General features: G+C 46.4%; 1 protein-coding gene across 1 annotated transcript; it reads right to left on the reverse strand.

Moving 5' to 3' along the window:
* Positions 1-19,291: 19,291 nt before the first annotated feature.
* On the reverse strand, positions 19,292-21,238 carry LOC139534853 (uncharacterized). Its single transcript, XM_071334306.1, has one exon. It carries the CDS (start codon positions 21,236-21,238, stop codon positions 19,292-19,294), a length of 1,947 nt encoding a protein of 648 aa, XP_071190407.1.
* Between the last annotated feature and the right edge of the window lie 1,262 nt (positions 21,239-22,500).

The following is a 22,500-nucleotide window of genomic DNA, read 5'->3' on the forward strand; positions in this document are numbered from 1 at the left end:
ACAGTTTGTGGAAGGCCCTTTCCTGTTTCAGCATGGTAATGCCCTCATGCACAAAGTGAGGTCCATACAGAAATTATTTGTAGAGATTGGTGTGGAAGAACTTGACTGGCCTGCACAGAGCCCTGACCTCAACCCCATCGAACACGTTTTGGGATGAATTGGAATCGCCGACTGCGAGCCATGTCTAGGCGCCAAACATCAGCGCCCGACCTCACTAATGCTCTTGTTGCTGAATGGAAGCAAGTCCCCCACAGCAATGTTCTAACATCTAGTGGAAAGCCTTCCCAGAAGAGTGGAGGCTGTTATAGCAGCAAAGTGGGGACCAACTCCATATTAATGCCCATGATTTTGGAATGAGATATTTGACTAGCAGGTGTCCACACACTTTTAGTCATGTAGTGTAGGTGTTCCCTTGTCCAGGTGGGAAAGGGCAGTGTGGAGTGCAATAGAGATTGCATCATCTTTGGATTGCATCATTTCTGAAGTGGGTCCAGGGTGTCTGGGATGATGGTGTTGATGTGAGCCGTGACCAGCCTTTCAAAGCATTTCATGGCTACAGATGTGACGCTACGGGTCGGTAGTCATTAAGGCAGGTTACCTTGGCGTTCTTGGGCACAGGGACTATGGTGGTCTGTTTGAAACATGTAGGTATTACAGGCTGGGTCAAGGAGAGTTTGAAAATGTCAGATATGATGACTCAACTCATCACAGCCCGTTAAAACAGACTGTAGAGAACACCTGACAAACAGGGTCCCCTCTGTGAGATCTTCATTAGACTTCCCCAAACAACACCACTGATACAAAAGGAAGAAAATGGCTTCCATTGTTATTGTTGTTGTTTTCAACTGTCTGATGACTGAACAGACCAGGTGCTACCACAGATTCAAATCCAAATGTTATGAAGCAGGACACTAGTCTATCTCTGGGCTATTGGGGAATTCCGTCCATACACAAAAAGGAAGACATACAGTGTCCTAGACCGTCTATATTCACACCATCTGTGTCCTGTTCCTGGCTGTATCCATGGTTATTTGAGGAGAATGAATTGACCACAGCAGGGAGACCACTCTGACAGAGAAGAGTTAGCAGCATGTATCACCCAGGGAGACCACTCTAACAGAGAAGAGTTAGCAGCATGTATCACCCAGGGAGACCACTCTGACAGAGAAGAGTTAGCAGCATGTATCACCCAGGGAGACCACTCTAACAGAGAAGAGTTAGCAGCATGTATCACCCAGGGAGACCACTCTGACAGAGAAGAGTTAGCAGCATGTATCACCCAGGGAGACCACTCTGACAGAGAAGAGTTAGCAGTATGTATCACCCAGGGAGACCACTCTGACAGAGAAGAGTTAGCAGCATGTATCACCCAGGGAGACCAATCTAACAGAGAAGAGTTAGCAGCATGTATCACCCAGGGAGACCACTCTAACAGAGAAGAGTTAGCAGCATGTATCACCAAGGGAGACCACTCTAACAGAGAAGAGTTAGCAGCATGTATCACCCAGGGAGACCACTCTGACAGAGAAGAGTTAGCAGCATGTATCACCCAGGGAGACCACTCTGACAGAGAAGAGTTAGCAGCATGTATCACCCAGGAAGACCACTCTGACAGAGAAGAGTTAGCAGCATGTATCACCCAGGGAGACCACTCTGACAGAGAAGAGTTAGCAGCATGTATCACCCAGGGAGACCACTCTGACAGAGAAGAGTTAGCAGCATGTATCACCCAGGGAGACCACTCTAACAGAGAAGAGTTAGCAGCATGTATCACCCAGGGAGACCACTCTGACAGAGAAGAGTTAGCAGCATGTATCACCCAGGGAGACCACTCTGACAGAGAAGAGTTAGCAGCATGTATCACCCAGGGAGACCACTCTGACATAGAAGAGTTAGCAGCATGTATCACCCAGGGAGACCACTCTGACAGAGAAGAGTTAGCAGCATGTATCACCCAGGGAGACCACTCTGACAGAGAAGAGTTAGCAGTATGTATCACCCAGGGAGACCACTCTAACAGAGAAGAGTTAGCAGCATGTATCACCCAGGGAGACCACTCTGACAGAGAAGAGTTAGCAGCATGTATCACCCAGGGAGACCACTCTGACAGAGAAGAGTTATCAGCATGTATCACCCAGGGAGACCACTCTAACAGAGAAGAGTTAGCATCATGTATCACCCAGGGAGACCACTCTGACAGAGAAGAGTTAGCATCATGTATCACCCAGGGACACCACTCTGACAGAGAAGAGTTAGCAGCATGTATCACCCAGGGAGACCACTCTGACAGAGAAGAGTTAGCATCATGTATCACCCAGGGAGACCACTCTGACAGAGAAGAGTTAGCATCATGTATCACCCAGGGAGACCACTCTGACAGAGAAGAGTTATCAGCATGTATCACCCAGGGAGACCACTCTGACAGAGAAGAGTTAGCAGTATGTATCACCCAGGGAGACCACTCTGACAGAGAAGAGTTAGCAGCATGTATCACCCAGGGAGACCACTCTGACAGAGAAGAGTTAGCAGCATGTATCACCCAGGGAGACCACTCTAACAGAGAAGAGTTAGCAGCATGTATCACCCAGGGAGACCACTCTGACAGAGAAGAGTTAGCAGCATGTATCACCCAGGGAGACCACTCTGGCAGAGAAGAGTTAGCAGCATGTATCACCCAGGGAGACCACTCTGACAGAGAAGAGTTAGCAGCATGTATCACCCAGGGAGACCACTCTGACAGAGAAGAGTTAGCAGCATGTATCACCCAGGGAGACCACTGACAGAGAAGAGTTAGCAGCATGTATCACCCAGGGAGACCACTCTGACAGAGAAGAGTTAGCAGCATGTATCACCCAGGGAGACCACTCTAACAGAGAAGAGTTAGCAGCATGTATCACCCAGGGAGACCACTCTGACAGAGAAGAGTTAGCAGCATGTATCACCCAGGGAGACCACTCTGACAGAGAAGAGTTAGCAGCATGTATCACCCAGGGAGACCACTGACAGAGAAGAGTTAGCAGCATGTATCACCCAGGGAGACCACTCTGACAGAGAAGAGTTAGCAGCATGTATCACCCAGGGAGACCACTCTAACAGAGAAGAGTTAGCAGCATGTATCACCAAGGGAGACCACTCTAACAGAGAAGAGTTAGCAGCATGTATCACCCAGGGAGACCACTCTGACAGAGAAGAGTTAGCAGCATGTATCACCCAGGGAGACCACTCTGACAGAGAAGAGTTAGCAGCATGTATCACCCAGGAAGACCACTCTGACAGAGAAGAGTTAGCAGCATGTATCACCCAGGGAGACCACTCTGACAGAGAAGAGTTAGCAGCATGTATCACCCAGGGAGACCACTCTGACAGAGAAGAGTTAGCAGCATGTATCACCCAGGGAGACCACTCTAACAGAGAAGAGTTAGCAGCATGTATCACCCAGGGAGACCACTCTGACAGAGAAGAGTTAGCAGCATGTATCACCCAGGGAGACCACTCTGACAGAGAAGAGTTAGCAGCATGTATCACCCAGGGAGACCACTCTGACATAGAAGAGTTAGCAGCATGTATCACCCAGGGAGACCACTCTGACAGAGAAGAGTTAGCAGCATGTATCACCCAGGGAGACCACTCTGACAGAGAAGAGTTAGCAGTATGTATCACCCAGGGAGACCACTCTAACAGAGAAGAGTTAGCAGCATGTATCACCCAGGGAGACCACTCTGACAGAGAAGAGTTAGCAGCATGTATCACCCAGGGAGACCACTCTGACAGAGAAGAGTTATCAGCATGTATCACCCAGGGAGACCACTCTAACAGAGAAGAGTTAGCATCATGTATCACCCAGGGAGACCACTCTGACAGAGAAGAGTTAGCATCATGTATCACCCAGGGACACCACTCTGACAGAGAAGAGTTAGCAGCATGTATCACCCAGGGAGACCACTCTGACAGAGAAGAGTTAGCATCATGTATCACCCAGGGAGACCACTCTGACAGAGAAGAGTTAGCATCATGTATCACCCAGGGAGACCACTCTGACAGAGAAGAGTTATCAGCATGTATCACCCAGGGAGACCACTCTGACAGAGAAGAGTTAGCAGTATGTATCACCCAGGGAGACCACTCTGACAGAGAAGAGTTAGCAGCATGTATCACCCAGGGAGACCACTCTGACAGAGAAGAGTTAGCAGCATGTATCACCCAGGGAGACCACTCTAACAGAGAAGAGTTAGCAGCATGTATCACCCAGGGAGACCACTCTGACAGAGAAGAGTTAGCAGCATGTATCACCCAGGGAGACCACTCTGGCAGAGAAGAGTTAGCAGCATGTATCACCCAGGGAGACCACTCTGACAGAGAAGAGTTAGCAGCATGTATCACCCAGGGAGACCACTCTGACAGAGAAGAGTTAGCAGCATGTATCACCCAGGGAGACCACTGACAGAGAAGAGTTAGCAGCATGTATCACCCAGGGAGACCACTCTGACAGAGAAGAGTTAGCAGCATGTATCACCCAGGGAGACCACTCTAACAGAGAAGAGTTAGCAGCATGTATCACCCAGGGAGACCACTCTGACAGAGAAGAGTTAGCAGCATGTATCACCCAGGGAGACCACTCTGACAGAGAAGAGTTAGCAGCATGTATCAACCAGGGAGACCACTGACAGAGAAGAGTTAGCAGCATGTATCACCCAGGGAGACCACTCTGACAGAGAAGAGTTAGCAGCATGTATCACCCAGGGAGACCACTCTAACAGAGAAGAGTTAGCAGCATGTATCACCCAGGGAGACCACTCTGACAGAGAAGAGTTAGCAGCATGTATCACCCAGGAAGACCACTCTGACAGAGAAGAGTTAGCAGCATGTATCACCCAGGGAGACCACTCTGACAGAGAAGAGTTAGCAGCATGTATCACCCAGGGAGACCACTCTGACAGATAAGAGTTAGCAGCATGTATCACCCAGGGAGACCACTCTAACAGAGAAGAGTTAGCAGCATGTATCACCCAGGGAGACCACTCTGACAGAGAAGAGTTAGCAGCATGTATCACCCAGGGAGACCACTCTGACAGAGAAGAGTTAGCAGCATGTATCACCCAGGGAGACCACTCTGACAGAGAAGAGTTAGCAGCATGTATCACCCAGGGAGACCACTCTGACAGAGAAGAGTTAGCAGCATGTATCACCCAGGGAGACCACTCTGACAGAGAAGAGTTAGCAGTATGTATCACCCAGGGAGACCACTCTAACAGAGAAGAGTTAGCAGCATGTATCACCCAGGGAGACCACTCTAACAGAGAAGAGTTAGCAGCATGTATCACCCAGGGAGACCACTCTGACAGAGAAGAGTTAGCAGCATGTATCACCCAGGGAGACCACTCTGACAGAGAAGAGTTAGCAGCATGTATCACCCAGGGAGACCACTCTGACAGAGAAGAGTTAGCAGCATGTATCACCCAGGGAGACCACTCTGACAGAGAAGAGTTAGCAGCATGTATCACCCAGGGAGACCACTCTGACAGAGAAGAGTTAGCAGTATGTATCACCCAGGGAGACCACTCTAACAGAGAAGAGTTAGCAGCATGTATCACCCAGGGAGACCACTCTGACAGAGAAGAGTTAGCAGCATGTATCACCCAGGGAGACCACTCTGACAGAGAAGAGTTATCAGCATGTATCACCCAGGGAGACCACTCTAACAGAGAAGAGTTAGCATCATGTATCACCCAGGGAGACCACTCTGACAGAGAAGAGTTAGCATCATGTATCACCCAGGGAGACCACTCTGACAGAGAAGAGTTAGCATCATGTATCACCCAGGGACACCACTCTGACAGAGAAGAGTTAGCAGCATGTATCACCCAGGGAGACCACTCTGACAGAGAAGAGTTAGCAGCATGTATCACCCAGGGAGACCACTCTGACAGAGAAGAGTTAGCAGCATGTATCACCCAGGGAGACCACTCTAACAGAGAAGAGTTAGCAGCATGTATCACCCAGGGAGACCACTCTGACAGAGAAGAGTTAGCAGCATGTATCACCCAGGGAGACCACTCTGACAGAGAAGAGTTAGTAGCATGTATCACCCAGGGAGACCACTCTGACAGAGAAGAGTTAGCAGCATGTATCACCCAGGGAGACCACTCTGACAGAGAAGAGTTAGCAGCATGTATCACCCAGGGAAACCACTCTGACAGAGAAGAGTTAGCAGTATGTATCACCCAGGGAGACCACTCTAACAGAGAAGAGTTAGCAGCATGTATCACCCAGGGAGACCACTCTAACAGAGAAGAGTTAGCAGCATGTATCACCCAGGGAGACCACTCTGACAGAGAAGAGTTAGCAGCATGTATCACCCAGGGAGACCACTCTGACAGAGAAGAGTTAGCAGCATGTATCACCCAGGGAGACCACTCTGACAGAGAAGAGTTAGCAGCATGTATCACCCAGGGAGACCACTCTGACAGAGAAGAGTTAGCAGCATGTATCACCCAGGGAGACCACTCTGACAGAGAAGAGTTAGCAGTATGTATCACCCAGGGAGACCACTCTAACAGAGAAGAGTTAGCAGCATGTATCACCCAGGGAGACCACTCTGACAGAGAAGAGTTAGCAGCATGTATCACCCAGGGAGACCACTCTGACAGAGAAGAGTTATCAGCATGTATCACCCAGGGAGACCACTCTAACAGAGAAGAGTTAGCTTCATGTATCACCCAGGGAGACCACTCTGACAGAGAAGAGTTAGCATCATGTATCACCCAGGGAGACCACTCTGACAGAGAAGAGTTAGCATCATGTATCACCCAGGGACACCACTCTGACAGAGAAGAGTTAGCAGCATGTATCACCCAGGGAGACCACTCTGACAGAGAAGAGTTAGCATCATGTATCACCCAGGGAGACCACTCTGACAGAGAAGAGTTAGCATCATGTATCACCCAGGGAGACCACTCTGACAGAGAAGAGTTATCAGCATGTATCACCCAGGGAGACCACTCTGACAGAGAAGAGTTATCAGTATGTATCACCCAGGGAGACCACTCTGACAGAGAAGAGTTAGCAGCATGTATCACCCAGGGAGACCACTCTGACAGAGAAGAGTTAGCAGCATGTATCACCCAGGGAGACCACTCTAACAGAGAAGAGTTAGCAGCATGTATCACCCAGGGAGACCACTCTAACAGAGAAGAGTTAGCAGCATGTATCACCCAGGGAGACCACTCTGACAGAGAAGAGTTAGCAGCATGTATCACCCAGGGAGACCACTCTGACAGAGAGGAGTTATTAGCATGTATCACCCAGGGAGACCACTCTGGCAGAGAAGAGTTAGCAGCATGTATCACCCAGGGAGACCACTCTGACAGAGAAGAGTTAGCAGCATGTATCACCCAGGGAGACCACTCTGACAGAGAAGAGTTAGCAGCATGTATCACCCAGGGAGACCACTGACAGAGAAGAGTTAGCAGCATGTATCACCCAGGGAGACCACTCTGACAGAGAAGAGTTAGCAGCATGTATCACCCAGGGAGACCACTCTAACAGAGAAGAGTTAGCAGCATGTATCACCCAGGGAGACCACTCTGACAGAGAAGAGTTAGCAGCATGTATCACCCAGGGAGACCACTCTGACAGAGAAGAGTTAGCAGCATGTATCACCCAGGGAGACCACTCTGACAGAGAAGAGTTAAATGGCCTCCATTTTCACAGTGTCGTTCAGTAGGGGGGAGGTGAGCGGAGAGAAACCGTCCTCCCAGATCATTTCCCTGGTCACTGCTCTGGTCTCTGCTCTGGTCACTGCTCTGGTCTCTGCTCTGGTCACTGCTCTGGTCTCTGCTTTGGTCACTGCTCTGGTCACTGCTCTGGTCACTGCTCTGGTTTCTGGTCTCTGCTCTGGTCACTGCTCTGGTCACTGCTCTGGTCACTGCTCTGGTCACTGCTCTGGTCACTGGTCTGGTCACTAATCTGGTCACTGCTCTGGTCACTGCTCTGGTCACTGCTCTGGTCTCTGGTCACTGCTCTGGTCTCTGGTCACTGCTCTGGTCTCTGCTCTGGTCACTGCTCTGGTCTCTGCTCTGGTCACTGCTCTGGTCTGGTCTCTGCTCTGGTCTCTGGTCTGGTCACTGCTCTGGTCTCTGGTCTGGTCTCTGGTCTGGTTTCTGGTCTGGTCTCTGGTCTGGTCTCTGCTCTGGTCTCTGGTCTGGTCTCTGGTCTGGTCTCTGGTCACTGCTCTGGTCACTGCTCTTGTCACTGCTCTGGTCACTGCTCTGGTCACTGGTCTGGTCTCTGCTCTGGTCACTGGTCTGGTCTCTGGTCTCTGCTCTGGTCTCTGGTCTGTTCTCTGGTCTGGTCTCTGGTCTGGTCTCTGCTCTGGTCTCTGCTCTGGTCACTGCTCTGGTCACTGCTCTGGTCACTGCTCTGGTCTCTGGTCTGGTCTCTGGTCACTGCTCTGGTCACTGCTCTGGTCACTGGTCTCTGCTCTGGTCACTGCTCTGGTCACTGCTCTGGTCACTGGTCACTGCTCTGGTCACTGCTCTGGTCACTGCTCTGGTCTCTGGTCACTGCTCTGGTCTCTGCTCTGGTCACTGCTCTGGTCACTGCTCTGGTCACTGCTCTGGTCACTGCTCTGGTCTCTGGTCACTGCTCTGGTCACTGCTCTGGTCACTGCTCTGGTCACTGATCTGGTCACTGCTCTGGTCTCTGCTCTGGTCTCTGCTCTGGTCACTGCTCTGGTCTCTGGTCACTGCTCTGGTCACTGCTCTGGTCACTGCTCTGGTCTCTTCTCTGGTCACTGCTCTGGTCTCTGGTCACTGCTCTGGTCACTGCTCTGGTCACTGATCTGGTCACTGCTCTGGTCTCTGGTCACTGCTCTGGTCTCTGCTCTGGTCACTGCTCTGGTCACTGCTCTGGTCTCTGGTCACTGCTCTGGTCACTGATCTGGTCTCTGGTCACTGCTCTGGTCTCTGCTCTGGTCACTGCTCTGGTCACTGCTCTGGTCTCTGGTCACTGCTCTTGTCACTGCTCTGGTCACTGCTCTGGTCACTGCTCTGGTCACTGCTCTGGTCACTGCGCTGGTCTCTGGTCACTGCTCTGGTCACTGCTCTGGTCACTGCTCTGGTCACTGCTCTGGTCTCTGGTCTGGTCACTGCTCTGGTCACTGCGCTGGTCTCTGGTCTCTGCTCTGGTCACTGCTCTGGTCACTGCTCTGGTCACTGGTCTGGTCTCTGGTCTGGTCACTGCTCTGGTCACTGCTCTGGTCACTGCTCTGGTCACTGCGCTGGTCTCTGGTCTCTGCTCTGGTCACTGCTCTGGTCACTGCTCTGGTCACTGGTCTGGTCTCTGCTCTGGTCACTGCTCTGGTCACTGCTCTGGTCACTGCTCTGGTCACTGCTCTGGTCACTGCTCTTGTCACTGCTCTGGTCACTGGTCTGGTCACTGCTCTGGTCACTGCTCTGGTCACTGCTCTGGTCTCTGCTCTGGTCACTGCTCTGGTCTCTGGTCTGGTCACTGCTCTGGTCACTGCTCTGGTCACTGGTCTGGTCACTGCTCTGGTCTCTGGTCTGGTCACTGGTCTGGTCTCTGCTCTGGTCACTGCTCTGGTCTCTGGTCTGGTCTCTGCTCTGGTCACTGCTCTGGTCACTGCTCTGGTCTCTGGTCTGGTCACTGCTCTGGTCTCTGGTCTGATCAGAGAGGTAGAAGTAGAATATCCTGGAGGTGAGAGTGTGAATTACTATTTAGGCCAATGATGTAGTCCTCCTACCAACTGCTGTCCAGATGGACTTTATTCTGCTTCAGAAACATTATTCTTGGGATTATTTACTGTCTTGTACAGTTTAATTGTTCAGTCAGCTTTCAGGCAATGCATGGTGCCAAGTCAATGTACTGTACATACATATTAATAAAATCACTAATCACAAGTCTGACATAACTCTTCCACTGGTGATCTACTGTAACTGTCATTTATTTGATCAGTTTAGCGTACTTCAATCTGGTTGGATGAGCAGTTCCACCTCCAACTGATCCCCCCTCCTTATCATTATCAGTGAACTACCAAACTACTCACTGGCCCTACTCATCGCCTCGCCGTGAAACAAGATAACATTAACCTCCTGAAACGGCTGTTGCTCTGAAGACACATGTTGGGAAGAGTCGCTGTGAATATCAAAGTGAAATGAAGTAGGACATGTTGAGCGTTTGGCAGATGGGTCCCTGCGGCTCTCACGGGCGATTTCAGCACAGATCTCAATTAGCTGCTTCACTGATTTATTTCATCTGCCATTATCTCAGCCTATTATGATTTAAAATGGAAATGGCACAAAGGAAGGAAGGAAGGAAGGAAGGAAGGAAGGAAGGATGGAAAGGATGGAAAGGAAGGAAGGAAGGATGGAAAGGATGGAAAGGAAGGAAGGAAGGAAGGAAGGAAGGAAGGAAGGAAGGAAGGAAGGAAGGAAGGAAGGAAGGAAGGAAGGAAGGAAGGAAGGAAGGAAGGAAGGATGGAAGCAAGGAAGCAAGGAAGCAAGGAAGCAAGGAAGCAAGGAAAAAGGGGACTAGATTGACAGAGAAAACTAAATCCTGAATATTTTGGTTCCCCCAACTGGACGACGACAGTGCCGAGAGCGACAGGGTTTTGAAAATAAAGACCCAGAACGTTACACCTGACGGAACACTTAAAATTAAAACTCAAAGTGTCATAAAGACACGGAGGTTTACACTGATTAAATCATTGATTAGGGAAATATTTAATGCAGCCCTGAATGTTAAATTACAGCAACATCGAGAAATAATGAAAACGTCACCAGAACATAAAAGAGTCTCTTTCTCAATAGTGTAATGACTCTTTTGATTGTTACTCTGCCGTTTGGCATCCCTCACCCTCAGGTCTTCATATCTAATATCAGTATCTAGAAACAACATACCTAGAGAGGCCTCTCATCCCTCACGCTCAGGTCATGATATCTAATATCAGTATCTATAAACAACATACCTAGAGAGGCCTCTCATCCCTCACGCTCAGGTCATGATATCTAATATCAGTATCTATAAACAACATACCTAGAGAGGCCTCTCATCCCTCACCCTCAGGTCATCATATCTAATATCAGACATTCCCTGTACCTTCATACTCTCTCCTGTCCTATCCTGGCCATACACAGTGATGAGAAGGTGTCAGAGCATCCTACCACCACCCTCCCTCTCTTATGATCATGGATCAAGTCTTGACAATCCAATATACTGTTACATGACATAGAAGGTACATAGAGAGAAAGAGGTAAGGTCTCTCTCTCTCCCCTATCCAGTCCTGATCATACACAGCGATGAGGTGTCAGACATTCCCCTGTGACATCATCCTCTCTCCTATGATCATAGATGAATGATAAAACTCTATGGAATCCAGGAGGCCCATGCTGTGTTGTGAGAGGAGATAGCACCATACCCTATCCATCATGGCAGACAGGCTACAATAATTACACCCCTACCTCCAATAGATTCTGTCACATTCTGAAGAGCTCCTCCACTTTTGGTTGGAAAACAAAGCAATTTCCTTTAAAACATTTTATTTTCTAGTCCCCCCCCCCCCCCAAGGGCTTCCAGTGGATGGAATCTTTAATTTGGTACCCAAGCCCATCAATTACCTTGTTTTCTCGCTCCAGCATATTAGGCAGATGTAATTGATTGTGCGTGTTGTGTGGTGTGGGCTGCCTTGATAACGGCCAGAGAGATGGCTAGATGATCTGAGGAGCCCCTTCATCTGTGTAACTAGTAGATGATCTGAGAAGCCCCTTCATCTGTGTAACTAGCAGATGATCTGAGAAGCCCTTCATCTGTGTAACTAGTAGATGAACTGAGAAGCCCCTTCATCTGTGTAACTAGCAGATGATCTGAGAAGCCCCTTCATCTGTGTAACTAGTAGATGATCTGAGAAGCCCCTTCATCTGTGTAACTAGTAGATGATCTGAGAAGCCCCTTCATCTGTGTAACTAGTAGATGATCTGAGAAGCCCCTTCATCTGTGTAACTAGTAGATGATCTGAGAAGCCCCTTCATCTGTGTAACTAGTAGATGATCTGAGAAGCCCCTTCATCTGTGTAACTAGTAGATGATCTGAGAAGGCCCTTCATCTGTGTAACTAGTAGATGATCTGAGGAGCCCTTCATCTGTGTAACTAGTAGATGATCTGAGAAGCCCTTCATCTGTGTAACTAGTAGATGATCTGAGAAGGCCCTTCATCTGTGTAACTAGCAGATGATCTGAGAAGCCCCTTCATCTGTGTAACTAGTAGATGATCTGAGGAGCCCCTTCATCTGTGTAACTAGTAGATGATCTGAGGAGCCCCTTCATCTGTGTAACTAGTAGATGATCTGAGAAGCCCCTTCATCTGTGTAACTAGTAGATGATCTGAGAAGCCCCTTCATCTGTGTAACTAGTAGATGATCTGAGAAGCCCTTCATCTGTGTAACTAGTAGATGATCTGAGAAGCCCCTTCATCTGTGTAACTAGTAAATGATCTGAGAAGCCCTTCATCTGTGTAACTAGTAGATGATCTGAGAAGCCCCTTCATCTGTGTAACTAGTAGATGAACTGAGAAGCCCCTTCATCTGTGTAACTAGTAGATGATCTGAGAAGCCCTTCATCTGTGTAACTAGTAGATGATCTGAGAAGCCCTTCATCTGTGTAACTAGTAGATGATCTGAGAAGCCCCTTCATCTGTGTAACTAGTAGATGATCTGAGAAGCCCCTTCATCTGTGTAACTAGTAGATGATCTGAGAAGCCCCTTCATCTGTGTAACTAGTAGATGATCTGAGAAGCCCCTTCATCTGTGTAACTAGTAGATGATCTGAGAAGCCCTTCATCTGTGTAACTAGTAGATGAACTGAGAAGCCCCTTCATCTGTGTAACTAGTAGATGATCTGAGAAGCCCCTTCATCTGTGTAACTAGTAGATGATCTGAGAAGCCCTTCATCTGTGTAACTAGTAGATGATCTGAGAAGCCCTTCATCTGTGTAACTAGTAGATGATCTGAGAAGCCCTTCATCTGTGTAACTAGTAGATGAACTGAGAAGCCCCTTCATCTGTGTAACTAGTAGATGATCTGAGAAGCCCTTCATCTGTGTAACTAGTAGATGATCTGAGAAGCCCCTTCATCTGTGTAACTAGTAAATGATCTGAGAAGCCCTTCATCTGTGTAACTAGTAGATGATCTGAGAAGCCCCTTCATCTGTGTAACTAGTAGATGAACTGAGAAGCCCCTTCATCTGTGTAACTAGTAGATGATCTGAGAAGCCCTTCATCTGTGTAACTAGTAGATGATCTGAGAAGCCCTTCATCTGTGTAACTAGTAGATGATCTGAGAAGCCCCTTCATCTGTGTAACTAGTAGATGATCTGAGAAGCCCCTTCATCTGTGTAACTAGTAGATGATCTGAGAAGCCCCTTCATCTGTGTAACTAGTAGATGATCTGAGAAGCCCCTTCATCTGTGTAACTAGTAGATGATCTGAGAAGCCCTTCATCTGTGTAACTAGTAGATGAACTGAGAAGCCCCTTCATCTGTGTAACTAGTAGATGATCTGAGAAGCCCCTTCATCTGTGTAACTAGTAGATGATCTGAGAAGCCCTTCATCTGTGTAACTAGTAGATGATCTGAGAAGCCCTTCATCTGTGTAACTAGTAGATGATCTGAGAAGCCCTTCATCTGTGTAACTAGTAGATGAACTGAGAAGCCCCTTCATCTGTGTAACTAGTAGATGATCTGAGAAGCCCTTCATCTGTGTAACTAGTAGATGATCTGAGAAGCCCCTTCATCTGTGTAACTAGTAAATGATCTGAGAAGCCCTTCATCTGTGTAACTAGTAGATGATCTGAGAAGCCCCTTCATCTGTGTAACTAGTAGATGATCTGAGAAGCCCCTTCATCTGTGTAACTAGTAGATGATCTGAGAAGCCCTTCATCTGTGTAACTAGTAGATGATCTGAGAAGCCCTTCATCTGTGTAACTAGTAGATGATCTGAGAAGCCCCTTCATCTGTGTAACTAGTAGATGATCTGAGAAGCCCCTTCATCTGTGTAACTAGTAGATGATCTGAGAAGCCCCTTCATCTGTGTAACTAGTAGATGATCTGAGAAGCCCCTTCATCTGTGTAACTAGTAGATGATCTGAGAAGCCCTTCATCTGTGTAACTAGTAGATGAACTGAGAAGCCCCTTCATCTGTGTAACTAGTAGATGATCTGAGAAGCCCCTTCATCTGTGAACTAGTAGATGATCTGAGAAGCCCTTCATCTGTGTAACTAGTAGATGATCTGAGAAGCCCTTCATCTGTGTAACTAGTAGATGATCTGAGAAGCCCTTCATCTGTGTAACTAGTAGATGAACTGAGAAGCCCCTTCATCTGTGTAACTAGTAGATGATCTGAGAAGCCCCTTCATCTGTGTAACTAGTAGATGATCTGAGAAGCCCTTCATCTGTGTAACTAGTAAATGATCTGAGAAGCCCCTTCATCTGTGTAACTAGTAAATGATCTGAGAAGCCCCCTCATCTGTGTAACTAGTAGATGATCTGACACATTGAATGGTTGGTTAGTTGAATGTTTGTTGACACATTGAATGGTTGGTTAGTTGAATGTTTGTTGACACATTGAATGGTTGGTTAGTTGACAGTTTGTTGACACATTGAATGGTTGGTTAGTTGAATGTTTGTTTGTCGACACATTGAACGGTTGGTTAGTTGACTGTTTGTTGACACATTTCTAACTGTGAAAGCTTTGAATCTTGTGTTTTATGGAAGGTAAATGGGGCGCAGCCATCAGAGAGGGGGAGAGAGAGAGAGAGAGAGAGAGAGAGAGAGAGAGAGAGAGAGAGAGAGAGAGAGAGAGAGAGAGAGAGGGACGGAGAGAGGGACGGAGAGGGGGACGGAGAGGGACGGAGAGATAGAGAGAGGGGGACGGAGAGAGTGAGAGAGACACGGAGAGAGAGAGAGAGACACGGAGAGAGAGAGAGAGAGACACGGAGAGAGGGGGACGGAGAGGGACAGAGAGAGAGAGAGACGGACAGACAGACAGACAGACACAGAGAGAGAGAGACGGAGAGGGACAGAGAGAGAGACACAGAGAGAGAGAGACGGAGAGGGACAGAGAGAGAGAGACAGAGAGGGACAGAGAGAGAGAGACAGAGAGGGACAGAGAGAGAGAGACAGAGAGGGACAGAGAGAGAGAGACAGAGAGGGACAGAGAGAGAGAAACAGAGAGAGAGAGACAGAGAGGGACAGAGAGAGAGAGAGAGAGAGGGACAGAGAAAGAGAGAGAGAGAGAGGGACAGAGAGAGAGAGAGAGAGAGAGGGACAGAGAGAGAGAGAGAGAGAGGGACAGAGAAAGAGAGACAGAGAGGGACAGAGAGAGAGAGACCCAGAGTCTCTCAGAGCGTTCACAGTCAGCCCACTGACACCCCTATCAGACCACAGCAAAATCACAGTCTACTTGAACAGAGCAATACTCAATCATGAGGCATCAAAGCCAAAGGAACTGAGTAACATTAAGAAATGCTATAGATGGAAGGAATGCAGTTTGGAAACCTACCAAAAAACAATTAGGCAACAGCAAATTCAATCCCTTTTAGACAACTTCCTGGGTAAAATGTTCCACTGCAATAGTGAAGGTGTAAACTTGGCAGTAGAAAATCTTAACAGTATATTTGACCTCTCAGCTTCCCTATCAAATCTAAAAATCTCAAATAGAAAACCGAAGAAAATGAACAACAATGACAAATGGTTTGATAAAGAATGCAAAAATCTAAGAAATAAATTGAGAAACCTGTCCAACCAAAAACATAGAGACCCGGAAAACCTGAGTCTACGCCTTCACTATGGTGAATCACTAAAACAATACAGAAATACACTACGGAAAAAGAAGGAACAGCACGTCAGAAATCAGCTCAATGTAATTGAAGAATCCATAGACGCTAACCAATTCTGGGAAAATTGGAAAACACTAAACAAACAACAACACGAAGAATTATCTATCCAAAATGGAGATGTATGGGTAAACCACTTCTCCAATCTTTTTGGCTCTATAACAAAGAATAAAGAGCAAAAACATATACATGATCAAATACAAATCCTAGAATCAACTATTAAAGACTACCAGAACCCACTGGATTCTCCAATTACCTTGAATGAGTTACAGGACAAAATAAAAACCCTCCAACCCAAAAAGGCCTGTGGTGTTGATGGTATCCTTAATGAAATGATCAAATATACAGACAACAAATTCCAATTGGCTATATTAAAACTCTTTAACATCGTCCTTAGCTCTGGCATCTTCCCCAATATTTGGAACCAAGGATTGATCACCCCAATCCACAAAAGTGGAGACAAATTTGACCCCAATAACTACCGTGGAATATGCGTCAACAGTAACCTTGGGAAAATACTCTGCATTATCATTAACAGCAGACTCGTACATTTCCTCAATGAAAACAATGTACTGAGCAAATGTCAAATTGGCTTTTTACCAAATTACCGTACAACAGACCATGTATTCACCCTACACACCCTAATTGACAACCAAACAAACCAAAACAAAGGCAAAGTCTTCTCATGCTTTGTTGATTTCAAAAAAGCCTTCGACTCAATTTGGCATGAGGGTCTGCTATACAAATTGATGGAAAGTGGTGTTGGGGGAAAAACATACGACATCATAAAATCCATGTACACAAACAACAAGTGTGCGGTTAAAATTGGCAAAAAACACACACATTTCTTCACACAGGGTCGTGGGGTGAGACAGGGATGCAGCTTAAGCCCCACCCTCTTCAACATATATATCAACGAATTGGCGCGGGCACTAGAACAGTCTGCAGCACCCGGTCTCACCCTACTAGAATCCGAAGTCAAATGTCTACTGTTTGCTGATGATCTGGTGCTTCTGTCACCAACCAAGGAGGGCCTACAGCAGCACCTAGATCTTCTGCACAGATTCTGTCAGACCTGGGCCCTGACAGTAAATCTCAGTAAGACCAAAATAATGGTGTTCCAAAAAAGGTCCAGTCGCCAGGACCACAAATTCCATCTAGACACCGTTGCCCTAGAGCACACAAAAAACTATACATACCTCGGCCTAAACATCAGCACCACAGGTAGCTTCCACAGAGCTGTGAACGATCTGAGAGACAAGGCAAGAAGGGCATTCTATGCCATCAAAAGGAACATAAATTTCAACATACCAATTAGGATCTGGCTAAAAATACTTGAATCAGTCATAGAGCCCATCGCCCTTTATGGTTGTGAGGTCTGGGGTCCGCTCACCAACCAAGATTTCACAAAATGGGACAAACACCAAATTGAGACTCTGCATGCAGAATTCTGCAAAAATATCCTCCGTGTACAACGTAGAACACCAAATAATGCATGCAGAGCAGAATTAGGCCGATACCCACTAATTATCAAAATCCAGAAAAGAGCCGTTAAATTCTACAACCACCTAAAAGGAAGCGATTCCCAAACCTTCCATAACAAAGCCATCACCTACAGAGAGATGAACCTGGAGAAGAGTCCCCTAAGCAAGCTGGTCCTAGGGCTCTGTTCACAAACACAAACACACCCCACAGAGCCCCAGGACAACAGCACAATTAGACCCAACCAAATCATGAGAAAACAAAAAGATAATTACTTGACACATTGGAAAGAATTAACAAAAAAACAGAGCAAACTAGCATGCTATTTGGCCCTAAACAGAGAGTACACAGTGGCAGAATACCTGACCACTGTGACTGACCCAAACTTAAGGAAAGCTTTGACTATGTACAGACTCAGTGAGCTTAGCCTTGCTATTGAGAAAGGCCGCCGTAGGCAGACATGGCTCTCAAGAGAAGACAGGCTATGTGCTCACTGCCCACAAAATGAGGTGGAAACTGAGCTGCACTTCCTAACCTCCTGCCCAATGTATGACCATATTAGAGAGACATATTTCCCTCAGATTACACAGATCCACAAAGAATTCGAAAACAAATCCAATTTTGATAAACTCCCATATCTACTGGGTGAAATTCCACAGTGTGCCATCACAGCAGCAAGATTTGTGACCTGTTGCCACAAGAAAAGGGCAACCAGTGAAGAACAAACACCATTGTAAATACAACCCATATCTATGTTTATTTATTTTAACTTGTGTGCTTTAACCATTTGTACATTGTTACAACACTGTATATATATAATATGACATTTGTAATGTCTTTATTGTTTTGAAACTTCTGTATGTGTAATGTTTACTGTTAATTTTTATTGTTTATTTCACTTTTGTATATTATCTACCTCACTTGCTTTGGCAATGTTAACACATGTTTCCCATGCCAATAAAGCCCCTTGAATTGAAATTGAATTGAATTGAATTGACAGAGAGAGAGAGAGAGACAGAGAGGGACAGAGAGAGAGACAGAGAGGGACAGAGAGAGAGACAGAGAGGGACAGAGAGAGAGAGAGAGAGGGACAGAGAGAGAGAGAGAGAGAGAGAGAGAGAGGGGGAGATAGAGGGACAGAGGGACAGAGAGAGAGGGGGAGATAGAGGGACAGAGAGAGCGAGAAGGAGAGAGAGGAATCCATTCAAATAATACTTACGGCAAAAATACAATTTTCTACACCAGTGGTGTGTTTTGTCTTCACCTCAGGATCCTTCTGCCTCACACACTTCATGTTGTGACATGTTTTGATCCAGTTTTGATTGAAAACCTCGTGCTGTCTTTTTGAGAGGTTATCAAACATAGTCATTGGATCAAGCTTTAGATTTGTCGAAATCCAAAACTGACTTTCAATGTTGGATCAAAATTCTGTACAGCACATCCGATCAGAACAATGATCCAAGTACATCGCTGCCTGTCTGACAGACCAACCAACCTGCACATGTCCTCTACGCTTGTTGTTATTGTTCAATGTACGGTTATTTTAACCCTTTGTTATTGTTGTCCCGTTGACAATATTGATTATTATTATTAATTATGTTCATATTTGAAATCTTCAAGTAAGCTTTGGCAATATGTATATTGTTACATCACGCCAATAAAGCAAACTGAATTGAAACCAACAGTAGTGAGACGCAGGCAGAGGAGATTTAGTGACATAATTAACTGAGAGGGAAAAAAGCCATTTTTTTTCTGGCATTAAACAATGTAGAACAATTAGTATGAATAATGTATGTTACACTGTGTCAATTACGTTCAGAACCAAAGTTAACTGAACTAAATCATTCATTTCAATAAAGTTCACAGACACATAGAAATATATATGTTATAAATTAAATTAGATACGCTCTACATGGACATGGACATATAGATCATCATCATGGAGCTGGGCATATAGATCAACATGGAGCTGGGCATATAGATCAACATGGAGCTGGACATATAGATCATCTTGGAGCTGGACATATAGATCATCATGGAGCTGGACATATAGATCATCATGGAGCTGGACATATAGATCAACATGGAGCTGGACATATAGATCAACATGGAGCTGGACATATAGATCAACATGGAGCTGGACATATAGATCATCATGGAGCTGGACATATAGATCATCATGGAGCTGGACATATAGATCATCATGGAGCTGGACATATAGATCAACATGGAGCTGGACATATAGATCAACATGGAGCTGGACATATAGATCAACATGGAGCTGGACATATAGATCAACATGGAGCTGGACATATAGATCATCATGGAGCTGGACATATAGATCATCATGGAGCTGGACATATAGATCATCATGGAGCTGGACATATAGATCATCATGGAGCTGGACATATAGATCATCATGGAGCTGGACATATAGATCAACATGGAGCTGGACATATAGATCATCATGGAGCTGGACATATAGATCAACATGGAGCTGGACATATAGATCATCATGGAGCTGGACATATAGATCATCATGGAGCTGGACATATAGATCAACATGGAGCTGGACATATAGATCATCATGGAGCTGGACATAAAGATCATCATGGAGCTGGACATATAGATCATCATGGAGCTGGACATATAGATCATCATGGAGCTGGACATATAGATCATCATGGAGCTGGACATATAGATCATCATGGAGCTGGACATATAGATCATCATGGAGCTGGACATATAGATCATCATGGAGCTGGACATATAGATCATCATGGAGCTGGACATATAGATCAACATGGAGCTGGACATATAGATCATCATCATGGAGCTGGACATATAGATCAACATGGAGCTGGACATATAGATCATCATGGAGCTGGACATAAAGATCAACATGGAGCTGGACATATAGATCATCATGGAGCTGGACATAAAGATCAACATGGGGCTGGACATATAGATCATCATGGAGCTGGACATATAGATCATCATGGAGCTGGACATATAGATCATCATGGAGCTGGACATATAGATCATCATGGAGCTGGACATATAGATCATCATGGAGCTGGACATATAGATCATCATGGAGCTGGACATATAGATCATCATGGAGCTGGACATATAGATCATCATGGAGCTGGACATATAGATCAACATGGAGCTGGACATATAGATCATCATGGAGCTGGACATATAGATCATCTTGGAGCTGGACATATAGATCATCATGGAGCTGGACATATAGATCATCATGGAGCTGGACATATAGATCATCATGGAGCTGGACATATAGATCATCATGGAGCTGGACATATAGATCATCATGGAGCTGGACATATAGATCATCATGGAGCTGGACATATAGATCATCATGGAGCTGGACATATAGATCATCATGGAGCTGGACATATAGATCATCATGGAGCTGGACATATAGATCAACATGGAGCTGGACATATAGATCATCATGGAGCTGGACATATAGATCATCATGGAGCTGGACATATAGATCAACATGGAGCTGGACATATAGATCATCATGGAGCTGGACATATAGATCATCATGGAGCTGGACATATAGATCATCATGGAGCTGGACATATAGATCATCATGGAGCTGGACATATAGATCATCACCATGGAGCTGGACATATAGATCATCATGGAGCTGGACATATAGATCATCATGGAGCTGGACATATAGATCAACATGGAGCTGGACATATAGATCATCATGGAGCTGGACATATAGATCATCATGGAGCTGGACATATAGATCATCATGGAGCTGGACATATAGATCAACATGGAGCTGGACATATAGATCAACATGGAGCTGGACATATAGATCATCATCAATAATGTGCTTGTCTGTGTGAAAGAGAAACCATCTCTGTGTCTTGGCTATAATCTATATCTTATTTACGGTTTACTTATACAAGGCATTTCCTGGAATTTATAATTAAACCGTAAATGACATCAATGTGTATCACTGCATGGAAATGTACTACATGTCAGAACTGAAATCCCACCGACTATAAGAAGGCAAGTCAAACGGAGGCATTGCATCAGAACAACGTTTTCTCTTCTATCAGGCTGATGAAACAGCAGCACAACACCGTCCTTAACACCCCGAGGACACCGCCTGCCAGAAAGATGTTACAGTAGAGAACAGAGAAGGAGAAGACCACCGTCCTTTACACCCTGAGGACACCGCCTGCCAGAAAGATGTTACAGTAGAGAACAGAGAGAGAGAAGACCACCGTCCTTTACACCCTGAGGACACCGCCTGCCGGAAAGATGTTACAGTAGAGAACAGAGAGAGAGAAGACCACCGTCCTTTACACCCTGAGGATAGAGAACAGAGAGGGAGAAGACCACCGTCCTTAACACCCTGAGGACACCGCCTGCCAGAAAGATGTTACAGTAGAGAACAGAGAGGGAGAAGACCACCGTCCTTTACACCCTGAGGACACCGCCTGCCAGAAAGATGTTACAGTAGAGAACAGAGAGGGAGAAGACCACCGTCCTTTACACCCTGAGGACACCGCCTGCCAGAAAGATGTTACAGTAGAGAACAGAGAGGGAGAAGACCACCGTCCTTAACACCCTGAGGACACCGCCTGCCAGAAAGATGTTACAGTAGAGAACAGAGAAGGAGAAGACCACCGTCCTTTACACCCTGAGGACACCGCCTGCCGGAAAGATGTTACAGTAGAGAACAGAGAGGGAGAAGACCACCGTCCTTAACACCCTGAGGACACCGCCTGCCAGAAAGATGTTACAGTAGAGAACAGAGAAGGAGAAGACCACCGTCCTTTACACCCTGAGGACACCGCCTGCCAGAAAGATGCTACAGTAGAGAACAGAGAGGGAGAAGACCACCGTCCTTTACACCCTGAGGACACCGCCTGCCGGAAAGATGTTACAGTAGAGAACAGAGAGGGAGAAGACCACCGTCCTTTACACCCTGAGGACACCGCCTGCCAGAAAGATGTTACAGTAGAGAACAGAGAGAGAGAAGACCACCGTCCTTTACACCCTGAGGACACCGCCTGCCAGAAAGATGTTACAGTAGAGAACAGAGAGGGAGAAGACCACCGTCC

The sequence above is a fragment of the Salvelinus alpinus genome, chromosome 11 (assembly GCF_045679555.1).
Source record: "Salvelinus alpinus chromosome 11, SLU_Salpinus.1, whole genome shotgun sequence".
NCBI classification, from domain to species: Eukaryota; Metazoa; Chordata; class Actinopteri; order Salmoniformes; family Salmonidae; genus Salvelinus; species Salvelinus alpinus.

Excerpts from the sequence above, each read along its gene's own strand:
- LOC139534853 (XM_071334306.1), bottom strand. The coding sequence starts at position 21,238 with ATGTCCAGCTCCATGTTGATCTATATGTCCAGCTCCATGTTGATCTAT.